Source organism: Nyctereutes procyonoides, unplaced genomic scaffold, assembly GCF_905146905.1.
Source record: "Nyctereutes procyonoides isolate TBG_1078 unplaced genomic scaffold, NYPRO_anot_genome, whole genome shotgun sequence".
NCBI classification, from domain to species: domain Eukaryota; kingdom Metazoa; phylum Chordata; class Mammalia; order Carnivora; family Canidae; genus Nyctereutes; species Nyctereutes procyonoides.
The window spans coordinates 15734254-15751663 of NW_026575033.1; the positions used below are offsets into that span (position 1 = coordinate 15734254).

General features: G+C 40.0%; 1 protein-coding gene across 1 annotated transcript in view; it reads right to left on the minus strand.

Annotated features, from left to right (window-relative positions):
- Positions 1-6167: 6167 nt before the first annotated feature.
- SOHLH2 (spermatogenesis and oogenesis specific basic helix-loop-helix 2) overlaps positions 6168-17410 on the minus strand; it is a 55453-nt gene continuing 44210 nt past the window's right edge. Inside the window, exons 8-11 of the mRNA XM_055317350.1 lie at positions 17261-17352; positions 15854-15975; positions 7723-7979; positions 6168-6289 (exon numbers count right to left, since the gene is read on the minus strand). Of these exons, the coding sequence (XP_055173325.1) occupies positions 6269-6289; positions 7723-7979; positions 15854-15975; positions 17261-17352 (492 nt within the window). The 3' untranslated portion in view covers positions 6168-6268. The remainder of the gene's footprint in view (positions 6290-7722; positions 7980-15853; positions 15976-17260; positions 17353-17410) is intronic.

A 17410-nucleotide genomic window follows, 5' to 3' on the forward strand; every position in this document is an offset into this window, starting at 1 on the left:
GGCTTTTTTAATGCCAAGATAATACATTCATATTCAAATTTTTCAAACATTTTTTACTTCTAAAGAAAAAGAAAAAACTTAATTGGTATCTCGCTCCTTAACCCTTCCTTTGACTCTATCGAAAGCTTAGAGGCATTTTTGTCCAGGTCTGGATTCACTAACCCTATAAAAGAATTGAACTTCCTATTATTCTGGAAAAAAGTCTGGAGTGGTTTTTTTTAGCAAGATATTTAAAATAATTATTTTGCCAATTATATGTCATAAAAGAGTAAGGTCTAGAGTGCTCCACAAGGAGAGAAAACCAATGTTTCAATCACACTGGCCTTCTTTTTTGATTATATTAAATAAAATTTAAAGTATTTTTAAAAAGCCAAAAAAAAAAACACCCCAAAGTATTTTTTTTCCAAAAATATTTAAAAAAAATAATATTCCCTTCTGATAGGGAAGTAAATCCTACAAGTCTTTTTATCCTTCAATGCTTTATAAACAACAGGTTTAAGAGTATTAGAATACCACAACATGAGAAAAGCAGTAGGAGACCAAAGCAGTTGGGGGGAAAATCAATGTTTATTCTTGTTTCTGTGTACCTACCCTAACATACACATGGCTATGGGAAAGATTTCCTATTTTCCAGTAGCTTGTAGTCCAAAACTGAGCTCAACTTCAGGTCTGTGGAGGGAAATAACTGGCAAGGACTTTTCACAGTGCTTGCAGTACTGAGACCTGTTGCTGGGGTTTAAAAGTGGCATAGGGTCTTACAAGGCCTAAACCTTAGAATTTTTAAAGATTTTGGCTGTTATTTTGAAAGACACAAGAAAACAGCCTGAGACAAGATGAAAGGAGACAGAATTCAGTGTTTGAAAAAACACCCCCTCCCAACACCCTCACATTAACCTTAATACTATTTGGATAAGAAATAAGTAGAAAGGAATATACGTTTGCAGGGACTTCTTAGGATATATGGTTCAGCAGACTTTTCAGAACAAGTTTATCTATGTATTTTTGAAGTCTGTTTCCCTGAAGTTTCTCCCAGCAGTGCTCAAGCCCACCTTATTTATAATCTGACTTTGAGAAATCTTTGCTTCCAGGAAAATATGAAAAAAACCTTTTTTTTCTGGAGTCTGATGAGTAAAATTCAGCAGCATACACATAAGTAATGTGGTCATGTGTGTCTTCCTGTTTTTTGTTTTCAGAAAGATTATTCTGAGATGTAAAAAGAATCTTGAAAAATACAGAGATAAGAAGTTTCACTGTCTTCCATAGGAGTGTCATATTTCCACAGTGATGAAACAAGCTCTTGATACCCGATTAACCAAAGTGATCTGTTGGCTTCCTGTTTTCTTATCCCATGTAACAGGCAGAAGGAAAGGGGAAAATGAATGGTGTGCCCAAGAGTTGCACAGAAAATTGACAGGTTCTGGCCTCAAGATTTTGTTATGTCAATGTCGAGTATTCAAAGAAATGACATGTTTTCCAATGTTCATTGTTTTGCAAAAGTGGTGTTCTACTTTTAACAGTACCTTTAGAGTAATTTTATAAAACATGAAAGATTTAATAAAAATGAGAAAGCACCTGCCTTCACATAAGCAGTTTCCATTGCCATTAATATGAACTAAAGGGATCAAAACCCTACCCTCCTTTTTTGGGTTTTTACTCTTTTTAGTCATGCTTTAAAAACCCTCTGGTCTACTCTCGAACCTTTGAGTTTTCCCACAACTATACTTAGGGCATAAAAATGTTTTTACTTAATTATATTTCTGACCGACCAAAGCAATTTCTGAAACCTGCCTCCTCAGCAAAATCTTTCTTAATCACCTAGTCTAGAAGTAATTATCCTCTCAGTGCTGACTTGTCCAGTTCAGAAGAGCTATTCTCCTTGTGCTTCACCTCTTGACATCTGCCCTTAACATGCATGTGATAAATCTAACAGTGGTTCCCAGACCTGGCTGCCTAATCATTCTATGCAGGGTACCAGGCCCCATTCTAGAAATATGGTATCAGAATCTCTGGGATAGGAGTTCTGTTATATATAGTTTTCATAAATCCACAAGTGTGTATGACGCACTGCCAGGTTTGGAAGTCAGTGATGTATGGTTTTACTCTGTTTTCATGTCCTCTAAGGGCATCTGCATCCATTTATATGCATTGGTTTTTGTTTTGTTTTGTTTTGAGAAAGTATGCATTAGTGGTAGTGGGGGGGGGGGTGCAGTCAGAGGGAGAGAGAGAATTCCAAGCAAGCTCCCTGACCAAAGCAGAGCCCAGTATGAGATTCAATCTCACCACCCTGAGATCATGATCTGAGCTGAAATCAAAAGTCGATGCTTAACCAACTAAGCTACCTGGGCGCCTCTATATGCACTGGGTTTTTAAGTAGGATAATCAGATACCTGCAACATATCTGGCCATGTTAAAATGTGGATTCCCAAGTATTAGCCCAGCCAAGTCTACCGGTTTGACCCTGTAGGGTATGGCCTGGGAATCTGTATTTTAACAGGCTGCCCCCATCTCTTCCCCAAAATGATTTCCCTATATAGGAGTCACACTAGAACACCTACCGGACTACGCAAGTCACTTCAATAAGTGAGGCAAGTTAGATGGGAGGTGACCAAAGTGAAACTGATGCCCCATAAAGCGGGGTAGGCACTGCCTGCCTCAGCAGTTTATTAGTATTTTGTCACATTAGAAAGAGAACCAGTATTGCCTAAGTTTTTAATTTTTCAGAAACTAGAGATTCAGAGAAACTTCCCACAATTCAAAAAGCAACCAGCATCAAATACAGTTGCCACTGGCAAGTTGTACTCTTTGTCTTTGAGGGTTTTACCAAAATATCTTGAACCTCTGGTAATTTACAATGTCACGAGACACTATGAGCCTGCCCAAGTGACTCCTTATGATGAATTATACTAGAATTGCAGGGTTAGAAGGCCATTATGAATCATCTGGGCCAATCTACCATCTAATGTTTGATCTAAGTAAGCACCCAACTTTAACATTCCCTCTACCCCAGGGTGATGACTCCCCAAACCATATTACCTCTCATCCAGATCTCCCACCTGTGCTACACAAATCTGAATGCCTCTTGGATATCCTATACACAGCATGTCCCCACATAAAACTGTCATCTTCCAGCACCAGACCTCCAAATGCTCTTTCCCTGTGTTCCCTTAGTGGTCATTTAGTACTATCTGTCCAGCTACCAAAGCCAGAAACCCATGTGTTTGTTAGCTTTACTTCTTCACAATCCCCATACTGAATCATCTAAGTCTTGCTAACTCTGCCCCCTTAACATTAGCCAGATTTATCTACTTCTCTTCATTCCCACTGCCAATGACTTATTTCTGGTTATCTCTTGCCTGGATTACCAAAATAGCTACCTCCTTTCCCTAATTGGTTTTAGCCCCCTTCAATTCATTTTGCCTTTAATTCACTGGAAACCAGAGTGGTGATCCTAAAATGCAAATCTGACTACAACAATATTAATGACAGCAATGAGCACCATGATAAGTTCAATCAAGGCAATATCACATGGCCCTTGGCTGTCTCTTTGCTCCAGTCTTTCTCCATCCCACACCTGAACTCCATGAATAGCTCTGTGGAATTTCCTTTACTCCCCCATTTGTTCTATGCAGTCCTTTCTTTGGTACCTTTGCAAATGCAGTTCTCACTGCCTGAAAACTCATCTTCCTCACTGGTCCCCACATCTCCACCATCTGGCTACAGCTATGCCTCCGTATTCTTAAAATCTCAGCTTAATTATTATCACCACAATTATCACATACAGGTATTGAATGCTTTGTATGTTCCAGGGCACATTTTAGGGGTTTCTACACACATCTCACTTAACCTTCATAACATTAGGAGGCAAGTAATTTTTCACTAGTTTCAGAGATGAGGTTATCTGAGATGCCACTATCCTCGAAAGCCTCCTGTGAGTTTCCTGAATGGATGCATGATGCTTCTACGACCCCAGTAGTACTCATATTCTCCCCTGTCACAGCATTCACCAAACTCCACCATAAATCTGTTTTACCTGTCTCTCCCAGTAGACTCCATGCTCCTGGATATAGAAGGTAAAAAAGACTATGACTCATTTATAGTTGTATCTCCAGCATTTAAGACAGTACCTCTCAAAGAAATAATTGCTGAACAAATTAATGTGACCAAATAATTCTTGAGTTATTCAATATTTGAGTGTTCTCCTTTAAACATACGAAAGTTGTGTTTATAAACATTACCAATTACTGTCATTTCTGCCATGCTGGGAGACCATCTAATTCATATATTTGAAGAGAGGGGAAGGAAATACGTGTAATCAGATTGATAAACCATTAATGAAAACTATACTGATGGCTACACATTAACTTTCATTCTTCCATCTATCTTTACTTCACATGGGTTCCTAAGTACTTGACTATGTCTCTTGCTTTCCTCTATCATAGTCATTACTCAAACTCACACCCTACACCTCTTGGCTCCACATCCAAGCACCTGTGCATCCGTCCATTTATCCAACCAGCAAGATGGCTGACGTTGAAAATATAGAAGTAATCAAGACTAAGTCCTTAGTTTTTCCCTTGGGAAAAAGTCTAATAATTTCTCTGGCCACAGGAAGGGCTCAATAAATGTTTGTTTCCACCCTTCCTCCTTGTTCAGACAGGGCCAGTGTCTGCTGTATCATCAGTGTGAAACCTGCAAGCTGTCACTTTTTCTAGGCAAACTTCTTGCACCTTTTTCATTGCAAAAGTAATACTTCAACTGTCTCATAACCAGCCAACTTGATTCTACAAAGGAAAGTCCTGCTTTTTTTTTTTTTAATGGGCTAAAGCCCAACTGTTTCTTTTTCCTTGGCTGAGAGTTCAACTTACTTGGAAGAGCATAATTTAGAAACAAACTTGGACACCTGCATGAAGTTCAGGATCATGGGAAGCAGCACTGGAAAAAACAGAGCTTTAACAATCAATCTAGTAGCCTTGCTCTTCATATTGAAAGGAAAAGGGGGTCTGAGAACAGCAAGGAGCCAGGACTCTTGAGGTCTTCTGCTGACTTCCCAGCCACAGGCTGTCTCTCATGATCCACATGTGCACCTAAGGAAATTCTGATGCAAAGTAAAAGTCCCAGTAACAACAAAGATCAGTTGTGAACATAGGAAGTGGTCTCAAGTGCCCAAAATGCCTCAACAAGGTTTTCTTACATGTCTAATAAGCAATCACTCCTAAAAACAAGCATATAAACAGTCAAGCACACATTTGTAATAATAAGCATAGAATCTTAATTGGAAACTTTTAGTTCCTTTATAAGGTTTGTCAAACATCGACAGGTTCCATCATCATGGCATCCTCAAAGAAAAATTATACAATTTAACATAAAAATTAGGCTATGCCTAATCTTACTTTTCAAAAAGTAAAGTTAAATTCCCTACATTGTACTACTAAAAGAGGGAACACATATTTATTAAACAAAACAAAGACAGATTACCATTTTCAGGGTCAAAACTGAATATTTTCTTTAACAATAAAACTTATATAATGCATAAGAACATTTCAGTGAAATATAAAACAAATATTTTTCTCCCCTAACTTTCGGCAGTCTTTTCTAATACCAGTAGGGAGGAGAAGGTGAAAAACAAAGAAAGATCTATTAGGCTGTAAATGAAGATCCAGAAAGAAAAATCTACCTATTAGCTATCATTTCACTCAAGGGATTATCAAATGCAAAAACAGACACATCAATTTATTCATTAGGAGTCAAGTAAGGAGATAAACACCTCTCTCAATCTAAGATATCTTAGTTTGAATAGTGAATAACGAAGGAAGCTCTCTAAAATGTCAAATCTAGAAAGATACCACCTAGAAATGAGAGACAGTAATTCACAGTGATACTAAAAATAAGAATCAGATTGCAACATCTACACTCATGCTGGAGCATCAAAGTACCTCCCTAATCTGGACCTTCCTTATAGTGGATCATAAATTGTGGAATCTTTTTTGAAAAAAAAAAAAAAGTCCAGGTCACCAGGCCATTTGTTTTTGTGGTGCTCTGGCTGTGGGAGAACCAAGTATATATGAAGATAAGTGAAAGTGGATGGCTAGCACTTTTGCTATCTATATGCAGAAGCTTTTAGCACATTTATCAGAAGCCACAGAGTGCAAACTCTTTTGATATTAGGTCTCTGGGTGTAGCTTTCAAGATCAGTCTTTGTTCCATTCTTCCTGTATTGTCAAACTGCAACCAACAGGTGGTCTAGAGTGTGAATTTCAAACATGTGCTATTAATATGCCCAAAACTGTTGCTGCAAAGGGGAAAGAAAATCACATTAATTGAATCCTGGCCTGTTCTTACTCATAATGTCACAAATATATTTTCTATGTCCTAAAGCAATATGAAATGATTTATAAAATCATTTGGAATCTTCAGGTGAATAAGCCCATTAAAATGTGTATTTTTATTGTTATTAAAAGTAACTGTTGTCTTACAACAATTCTCCAACAAAAAAACTACACATAGAAGTATAGGTCTACACTTGAAAAAAAGTTTCAATCTTTTTCATTTACCCTGGTTTTACTGTTGGTATACTGATGATCATTAGGAACAGTATTATAAATGTAGATAATTTATATTTCAAAATTTCTTTGTATTATCTTTAAAATATTTTTCTCATAAATGTTTTTTGGGAAGGTCATTATTATTCCCATTTTAAAGATGTATGGAAAATAATAATAGCACCTACCTCAAAGGATTGTTTCAAGGATTCATTAGATCATCCACATTAAGTACACATAGTATTTAGCACATTACTTATTGAGTGCTCAAAACATGTTGGCTATTATTAATATGCAAAAGTATTAGTAACTATATTATGGTTATCAGAAGTCTATTTAAAAAGGCCAGGCTGGTTTGGATCTTCTCCTAAAATGGGATAATTCTTCCAAAAAATAAAGATACCACTGTTTATATAACTAACAAGAATTTAAATAAAATAAAAACTTGGAACATTTTTTTTAAAATAACATTGTTTATATATACCTATTCATCTGCCTAGAATCCTTTTGCCCTCCTTACTCCCAATAGCTCTACTTGGCTAATTCTTATTCTTCAGATCTCAGCTTAGATAGTATATTTCTAGATTATACTACATATACTAGAGTGCTCCATCTACATGCCCCAGGGGGCATCACAATTGCTTGCTTCTATGTCTGCATCCCTATCACACTAAGGCAGGGATCACATCTTTCTATACACTATATTCTTGGTGCTTACCACAATGCTAGAACAGAATGGATGCTCCATAAATATCTGTGATACGAGGACATCTAGAATCTGAAATCAGCCCAATTCATGTTGGAAGATCAGATTTTCATTTAGTATGACTGACTACTCCCAGCCAAAGAGATAAAGAAGCAGGCAGTTAGGGGGCCAGTTGAGGGGGAGGCTGGTGAAATGGGATGTGGCATCATAGAAGCAGAGCGGCTGGAGGGGCTCTGGAGGAAATCAGGTCCCACTTGGCCACTAACGGTCACACTTAGCAGTGCCACATCCAGATTTACTAATTCTGGATATCTAAATACCAGCCCTGCAGTATGGGGAGTGAGAGCCTGCGTTAAATGCATCTGGTCCCAATCTAAAAGACTTCTGATCAGACTACTAACAATGAAATACAAGCTAGAGGACCCTAATGGCTGGAATGAAAGAATCCAATCTGATTGAAGATCCCAGAGGACTTACCAGACAGTTGGGATGTGTTGTGCACGTCTGGCCCAGCACAGAATTGCAGTGCTGAGGAAGAAACTTTGAGACTTTAGGAACAGCTGATGGAAAATGAACTGAAATGTTCTGATTTGTTATGGCAGCTGCATCATAGGAAGGGATGACTTTAGAATAGTATCTGACAGCATGGAAAGAATTAAGAGAGAGAGCTTTGCTGGGAATTCGAGTTTTATACATATCACCAATTGCATTCTCTGAAGTAGAGCTGGACTGACCTTTAAGAAAATAGAAAACAAATACCCATCAGTATTCACAACTCTGTAACTTGGAATTACTGTACTGAAATCAATTGTCCTCTATTTAATTTCCTCATGTTATAAATTTATCCTACTCATATACTCCAATGCTGATGGAAAAATACAGTCAACTTTTTAGCAGTGGCAGCTAGTGCAACACACATACTATAAATCAGTGTTACTATGTCATCAAAAGACAGAGTTTATTTTATTTTTTTAAATAAATAATTTATCTATCTATCTATCTATCTATCTATCTATCTATCTATCTATCTATGAGAGATAAAGAGAGAGAGAGAGGCAGAGACATAGGCAGAGGGAGAAGCAGGCTCCCTGCAGGGAGCCTGATGCACAACTCAATCCCAGGACCCTGGGATCATGACCTGAGCCAAAGGCAGACGCTCATCCACTGAGCCACCCAGGTGCCCCAAAAGACAGAGTTTAGAGGAGCATCAGATATCTGTGCCTGTGTGTGTATGTATGTGTGTGTGGCTTTCACCATAATGAAAATTGTGGCTATCCCTATGACCCCTACAAAGCAAGGAAGAATGTTGGAAAGTAGAACTCTAGTCAGTCACAAAGTTTGGCTGATTTTCTTTCAACGAAGTGGGTTGTATAATTATATATCTATATTCTATACGGTAACTACAATGCATGAAAAGATTTAAAAATATGTTATGAACATTACCAATCTGAATCTGAAGTAACACTGTGAATACCTACTTATTTTCTTTTGGATATTAATAATAATGAAAGTAAAGACATTTTTGTCTATTTTATATACAAATGTATCTAGAATATTTGTGAAAAATCATTTTGGCAAATATGTACAGAGATTTATGGGAAAAAACAGGTAAGGGAACCTAATAAAATCTAAACACTGAACTAGATCAGTGCTTCTGTGTTACAAGTCAGACATTAACAGACACCTGGTGACATCACAAGGTCATTTCACTCATCCAGCCTTCAATTTACTGACCGAGGTGGTGAAAGTGACTTTGGAAGACTTAACTGATTTTAACTGTTCCAGGACTCTTTCAAAAACAATTTGGCAACCTGCATTATGAGTTATATTATGTGCTGACATTCTGGAACTCATTCATTACACACTTCCAGGTATCTAGCCCAAGGAAAAGTCCAAAATATAGAAAAATCTATGCATAGGGAAATATCTCCTATATTATAGATAGAATCACTCTCCCCACAAAACTACAAACACTAAAAGTAGCAACTGGAAGATCATTAAGAAGACTTTTCTAGAAATTATTTGATAAACCACTAAATTCATTAAAATGGTGGTAAGGGCTACAAAATAAAAAATTAAAGTATATATGACATGATGTTAAGTACAAGAAGAAGGCAATAAAGTCAGGATGTCCAATGTGAGTACTATTGTAGAAAAATATACCCAGAAAAAGACTTGAAGGAAATATATTAAAAACGAACAGTGAGGGAGGGGCAAGATGGCGGAAGAGCAGGGTCCCCGAGTCACCTGTCCACACCAAATTACCTAGATAACCTTCAAACCATCCTGAAAATTTACGAATTCGGCCTGAGATGTAAAGAGAGACCAGCTGGAATGCTACAGTGAGAAGAGTTCGCGCTTCTATCAAGGTAGGAAGACGGGGAAAAAGAAATAAAGAAACAAAAGGCCTCCAAGGGGGAGGGGCCCGCGAGGAGCCGGGCTGAGGCCGGGGCGAGTGTCCCCAGGACAGGAGAGCCCCGTCCCGGAGGAGCAGGAGCTGCACCAACCTTCCCGGGCGGGCGGAAACGGGCTCGCAGGGAGTTGGAGCAGGACCCAGGAGAGCGGGGATGCCCTCGGGCTCCCGGGGACACTAACAGACACCTGCGAGCGCAGGAGAGTGCTCCGAGCTCCCTAAGGGCTGCAGCGCGCACGGCGGGGACCGACCGGAGCAGCTCGGAGGGGCTCGGGAGCGGCTCCAGGGAGGGAGCTGCGGGGCGGGAGCGCGAATCCCACAGCGCAGGCCCCGGAGCACAGGGCGCCGGGACACAGCCCAGGATCCGGCCTCCCCCGGGACAGGCAGAGGCCGGGAGGGCCCGAGACAGCGAGGACGCTCCTGCCCCGAGCTGAGCAGATCAGTGGCCCCGCCCCGGAGCTCAGGCCCTGCGGACGGAGAGCCGAGAGCCCCGAGCCCGGTAGTTCCTGCGGAGGCTGAATCCAGGCTTCCAGAGTTGCCATAGCAACTGCAACTGTTCCTCCTGGGGCCTGGCGGGGTAAACAACCCCCGCTGAGCCCGGCAACAGGCAGGGGCAGAGCAGCTCCCCCAAGTGCTAACACCTGAAAATCAGCACAGCAGGCCCCTCCCCCAGAAGACCAGCTGGACGGACCAGTGATACTCCCCCGTGTTCCAATACAACTTGTTTTTGGCCACTCTGCACTGAGCAAAATGACTAGAAGGAAAACCTCACCTCAAAAGAAAGAATCAGAAACAGCCCTCTCTCCCACAGAGTTACAGAATCTGGATTACACTTCAATGTCAGAAAGCCAATTCAGAAGCACTATTCTACAGCTATTGGTGGCTCTAGAAAAAAGCATTAAGGCCTCACGAGACTTCATGACTGCAGAATTTAGATCCAATCAGGCAGAAATTAAAAATCAACTGAATGAGATGCAATCCAAACTAGAAGTCCTAACGACGAGGGTTAACGAGGTGGAAGAACGAGTGAGTGACATAGAAGACAAGTTAATGGCAAAGAGGGAAACTGAGGAAAAAAGAGATAAACAATTAAAGAACCATGAAGACAGATTAAGGCAAATAAATGACACTCTAAGGAAGAAAAACCTACGTTTAATTGGGGTTCCCGAGGGCGCCGAAAGGGACAGAGGGCCAGAATATGTATTTGAACAAATCCTAGCTGAAAACTTTCCCAATCTGGGAAGGGAAACAGGCATTCAGATCCAGGAAATAGAGAGATCCCCCCCTAAAATCAATAAAAACCGTTCAACACCTCGACATCTAATAGTGAAGCTTGCAAATTCCAAAGATAAAGAGAAGATCCTTAAAGCAGCAAGAGGCAAGAAGTCCCTGACTTTCATGGGGAGGAATATTAGGGTAACAGCAGACCTCTCCACAGAGACGTGGCAGGCCAGAAAGGGCTGGCAGGATATATTCAGGGTCCTAAATGAGAAGAACATGCAACCAAGAATACTTTATCCAGCAAGGCTCTCATTCAAAATGGAAGGAGAGATAAAGAGCTTCCAAGACAGGCAGGAACTGAAAGAATATGTGACCTCCAAACCAGCTCTGCAAGAAATTTTAAGGGGGACTCTTAAAACTCCCCTTTAAGAAGAAGGTCAGTGGAACAATCCACAAAAACAAGGACTAAATAGATATCATGATGACACTAAACTCATATCTGTCAATAGTAACTCTGAACGTGAATGGGCTTAATGACCCCATCAAAAGGCGCAGAGTACCATGGACTTTCTTCAGAGACTTAGAACAAATTATTTTAAGATTCGTGTGGAATCAGAAAAGACCCCAAACAGCCAGGGGAATTTTAAAAAAAGAAAACCATATCTGGGGGCATCACAATGCCAGATTTCAGGTTGTACTACAAAGCTGTGTTCATCAAGACAGTGTGGTACTGGCACAAAAACAGACATATAGATCAATGGAACAGAACAGAGAACCCAGAAGTGGACCCTGAACTTTATGCTCAACTAATATACGATAAAGGAGGAAAGACGATCCACTAGAAGAAAGACAGTCTCTTCAATAAATGGTGCTGGGAAAATTGGACATCCACATGCAGAAGAATGAAACTGGACCACTCTCATGCACCATACACAAAGATAAACTCAAAATGGATGAAAGATCTAAATGTGAGACAAGATTCCATCAAAATCCCAGAGAAGAACTCAGGCAACACCCTTTTTGAACTTGGCCACAGTAACCGGAGAAGGACAAACAGTGTATGTTCTCATTCATTTGGGGAATAGGAATAATAGCGAAAGGGAATATAAGGGAAGGGAGAAGAAATGTGTGAGAAATATCAGAAAGGGAGACAGAACATAAAGACTTCTAACTCTGGGAAATGAACTAGGGGTGGTGGAGGGGGAGGAGGGCGGGGGGTGGGGGTGAATGGGTGACGGGCACTGAGGGGGACACTTGATGGGATGAGCACTGGGTGTTATTCTGTATGTTGGTAAATTGAACACCAATAAAAATTAATTTATAAAAAAAAAAAAAAAAAAAAAAAAACGAACAGTGATTAGCTGGGCTCATGAAGGACTAATATTGCTTTCCAAATAGAAAACCATGTATAAATAAAATTCAAATTGGAGGGTCTGACTCAACGACCTTCAAGGTCTTCTCCAAGTTGAACATGGCGTAAAGTCTATGGTCCTAGCATATCTGTGTCTTCACGGGAGCAGCTGCTTTAGGTGATGAAAACTGAGAGACACTGGGGCACAGAGAGGCCTGAACTTAGCACCAGGAAAACAGTGCTTCAGAGTTTCTGCAGAACATAAATAGTGAGAACGCAGAAGTAAGCACTGGATGTCCAAGAGGTAACACTGACAGGCATATGCCTGGGGCGTGACCTCTTGCTAATTTAATCCAAGCTGACATAATCATTCTGGATGATATTCAGCCACCACTCCTTGAAGTAGATTAATCATGGCTCGTGGCTACTTTTTCCTCTCTTCTTCTCCCTTCTCCCCTAAGTCAGGAGAAAAGTCTAAATTAACTAATAAAACACCCTGAAGCTTAATTTGATTTTAGAACAAGGAGAGTTATATTCTATTTTTGGTCTCTTTCTCTTTTGACTTTAGTCAGCATCCCTAGTAACATCATTTGTTCCTATGGCTTTGACTACGTCCGCTTTATGCACAGTGCCTCTACTATAGCATTCGAAGTACCACAGGAATCATATTTTGCTTTTGTAACTTTCTCTGCTACTAATTTGCCAGCTTCGTAAGAATAAGGAAGCATCTTTATCCTCGTACCCCCATTTTTCAAGGAGGGACATTTAAGCTGAGAACTAAGGGAGTTCTCCAGGCACAGCATGGAAAGAACATTCCCAGATAAGGGGAAGTGAAGTAAACAAGTGGAATCCTTTCAAAGAAGTCAGCACAAGAGTGACCTCAGACCTGGGCACGGAAGACAGAGGTAAGCGTGTCCTGTCACCTAGCAACCAACATGAAGATTAGCAGTGCGGTACCTTACTGGGCTCTCAGTGAAGAATAACCTTCAAGAATAGAAAAGTCACAAGCTGGTAGCAGTGTGCTTTTACTCTGGCTCTGCTTTTTTCTATCTTCTTATTTCTACAAGTACATGGGCATGCCTGGACTTTATAACATAAGTAATGCCTCCCAGTGGGTAAATACTTGTTCCACAAGGAATATGCATACAGGGAAGGTTTCTTGAGTACAGACTGTATGCTAGTCATTGTTCTAGGTACTAGAAATACAGCAATGAACAGAACAGGCAAAAAAAAAAAAAATCCCCTGTCTTCACAGAATTGTTATTCCAGTGGGAGAAGACAGGCAATAAGAAATATCCAAGTGGGACACCTGGGTGGCTCAGTGGTTAAGCATCTGCCTTTGGCTCAGGGCGTGATCCTGGGATCTGGGATTGAGTCCTGCATGGGGCTCCTTATAGGGAGCCTGATTCCCCCCCCCCCACCCCGTATCTCTCTCATGAGTAAGTAAGATCTATAAAAATAAATAAAAAATTTTAATAAAAAAGACCATATCCAAGATCTATATAATTAATTAATTAATTAATTAATTTTAATAAAAAAGGACCATATCCAAGTAAAGAATATTAGAAGGAAATATGTGCTAGGAAAAAAAATAGAGTAGAGAAAGTATATAAGAAGTCTCATGCACTATGTGATGCTGGAAAGGAGTATGCAGTTTTAAATGAGTGGTTGAGACTCACTGAGAAGGTGACATGTTAGCAAAGATGTGAAGGAGGTAAATAGTCAATATGCTAAATGTTCAGTACATAGTTAGTACTCAATTAATTTGAGTACTTCCCTTTCCTTTAGATTGTATTCATGTAACCAAGTCACCTATGTGCTTATCATCGATCAGTAATATGCAAAAGAATGAAACTGGATGCCTATCTTACACCATACACAAAAATTAACTCAAAATAGATTGAAGACTAAACATAAAACCTGAAACCATAAAACTCCTAGAAGAAAACAGGGAGTAAGCTTCTTGACACTGGTCTTGGAGATGATTTTGTGGATTTGACACCAAAAGGAAAGGCAACAAAAGCAAAAATAGACAAGTGGGACTGTAATATCAAGCCAAAAATCTTCTGCACAGCAAAGGAAACCATCAATCAAATGAAAAGGAAACCTATGGGATGGGAGAAAACATTTGCAAGTCATATATCTGGTAAGGGGTTAATATCCAAAATACATAAAGAACTCCTATAAGTCAATATCAAAGAAACAAACTGATTTAAACATGGATAGAGCATCTAAATAGGCATTTTTCCAAAGAAGACATAAAGTGGCTAATGGCTAAGATACTCAACATCATTAATCATCAAGGAAATGTAAATCAAAACCACAATGAGATATTACCTCACACCCATTAGAATAGCTATTATCAAAAAGATAAGAGATAATAAGTGTTGGTAAGGATATATATACTTGTGAACTGTTGGTGGGGATGTAAATTGATGTAGCCACTGGAAAACAGTATGGAGGTTCCTCAAAAAAATTAAAATAGTGTTACTATATGATCCAGCAATCCTATTTCTGGGTATTTATCCAAAGAATATAAAAATACTAACTCAAAGAGATATAAGCACCTCTTTGTTCATTGCAGCATCATTGACAAGTGCCAAGAACCTAAGTATCCATTGATAGAAAATGTGATAGATATAGATCTATAAACACACACACACTGAAATATTATTCAGCCATAAAAAAGAATGAAATCTTGCCATTTATGACAATATAGATGGACCTTAAGGGCATTATGCTTTGTGAAATAAGTTAGAGAAATACTGTATGATCTTAGAATCTCAAAAAATAAGCATATAAAAATCAAGCTCAGAGATACACAGAACTGGTGGTTTCCAGAGATGGGGCTTGGGGGATGAAATGGGTGAAACCAGTCAAACTGGTATATACTTCAACCAGGTATAAAACTTCCTGGTACAAAATAGAAAAGTCATGGGGATATAGTGTACAGCATGGTGATTACAATCAATACTACTATACTATATATTTGAAAGTTGCTGAGGGACTAGATCTTAAAAGTTCTCATCACAAGAAAAAGAATATTATAATCTTGTTGACAGATGTTAAGCAGACTTACTGCGGTGATCATTTCACACTGCATATAAATTTTTTTTAAATTTATTTATGATAGTCACAGAGAAAGAGAGAGAGAGAGAGAGGCAGAGACACAGGCAGAGGGAGAAGCAGGCTCCATACACCGGAAGCCCGAAGTGGGATTCGATCCCAGGTCTCCAGGATCGCGCCCTGGGCCAAAGGGAGGCGCCAAACCGCTGCGCCACCCAGGGATCCCCATTTCACACTGTATATAAATAACAAATCGTCATCTTGTATACCTGAAGCTAATATAATGTTATATGTCAATTACTCCTCCATAAAAAGAAGATGAGCTTTCCAGTAACAATGGTCAATTTTGAGCTCAATTTCTGAGATAACACCATATGAATGCCTGTGGCCATCTTGTGTACCTGAAACAGGCAACACCAAAAGGACTCATGGTATAACCTTCTAGCCCTACTCCTTTCCCCGGCTACAGCAGTGAATGTACAGGAACACAGGAGTGCATAGGACATCCACGTAACCCAAGCATACTATAACCACACAGGTTATCAGGTGGAACTCACCTCTTACAGGTTCATCCAAGGAGCCCCCTGAGGCAGGAACAGAGTACACATTCAAGCACTTATTAGCCAGGAATCTGATCCCTCTCATAGGTGAATAAGTGCTTGTCAACACACCATTTTCCCTTAAATGACAAAAAAAAAAAAAAAACACTTTATACAATTCTCAAGGAAGACAACATGCACACTGCTGAGTTCAGTTGTTCTACTATCACTCAAGTCCACAGAGCCTAAACTATGGATGATTTAGGCATAAGAACAAATGGTTTGAATAGGATTCATGATGATAGTTTCGGGTATGGAGGAATGATTTGCTTTATAGTTTTTCCTTGCCTATGTATTCTAATAATATTAAATAAGGGACATTCATTTGGCATGTCACATTTTGTATTAGCATATTCTTCAAAAACTCCCAACTAAAACAGGTCTGGACTGCTCCAGGGCCCATGACCTCCTATAACAGAGGAATGCTAGAATGCATCCTGCCCCTGTGGGTCTGCCAGTCATGATCATCACTACAGATAAAACATTACTTTAAGATCTTTGGGGGATCCCTGGGTGGCGCAGCGGTTTGGCGCCTGCCTTTGGCCCAGGGCACGATCCTGGAGACCCGGGATCGAATCCCACATCGGGCTCCCGGTGCATGGAGCCTGCTTCTCCCTCTGCCTGTGTCTCTGCCTCTCTCTCTCTCTCTGTGACTATCGTAAATAAATAAATAAAAAACCTTTAAAAAAAAAAAAGATCTTTGGAATTTTTAAGAGGAGAAATAGAAGTGAGTCAAATGATGAAAGGATCATGGGACTGAGAATATTATATATTTTATCACTGTGACTAAATGACACACATTGACAATGGGAAGAGTTCACTGATTTTGAGACAGAGAGAGTGCTTGCACATGTGTGTATGCATGGTGAGGGGGGCGCTTAGAGGGGCAGAGAGAGAGAGAGAGAGAGAGAATCTCAAGCAGGCTCCATGGCCAGGGCAGATCCCAATGCAGGGCTTGGTCTCATCACTCTGAGATCATGATTTGAGCTGAAATCAAGATCTGGATATTTAAATGACTGAGCCACCTAGGCACCCCAAGCTCACTAATTCTTTTTTTTTTTAAGATTTTTATTTATTTATTCATGAGACACACACACACAGAGGCAGAGACACAGGCAGAGGGAGAAGCAGGCTCCATGCAGGGAGCCCGATGTGGGACTCGATCCCGGGTCTCCAGGATCATGTCCTGGACTAAAGGCGGTGCTAAACCGCTGATCCACCGGGGCTTCCCAAGCTCACTGATTCTGAATGAAATACCTGAGTTTTCATTACAGGTGGGTTCAGTGTCTGTCTACAATACTTCTAGCATTAGCATCAGAGGAAAGTAACAAGCCAACTTCCAGTGCACAAGAGCCCTCATCATACCTTTGTGCCATGATTGTGCCTGGAAAGGACAGCTGGATGGACATTTGCTGTTTCTTACAAAACCTCCTATTGCTCTGAAGTACCTCTGTAATCTAAGAGAGAGAGAGAGAGAAATCTTTTTAGAGACAGATATTTTTTCATATATACAAA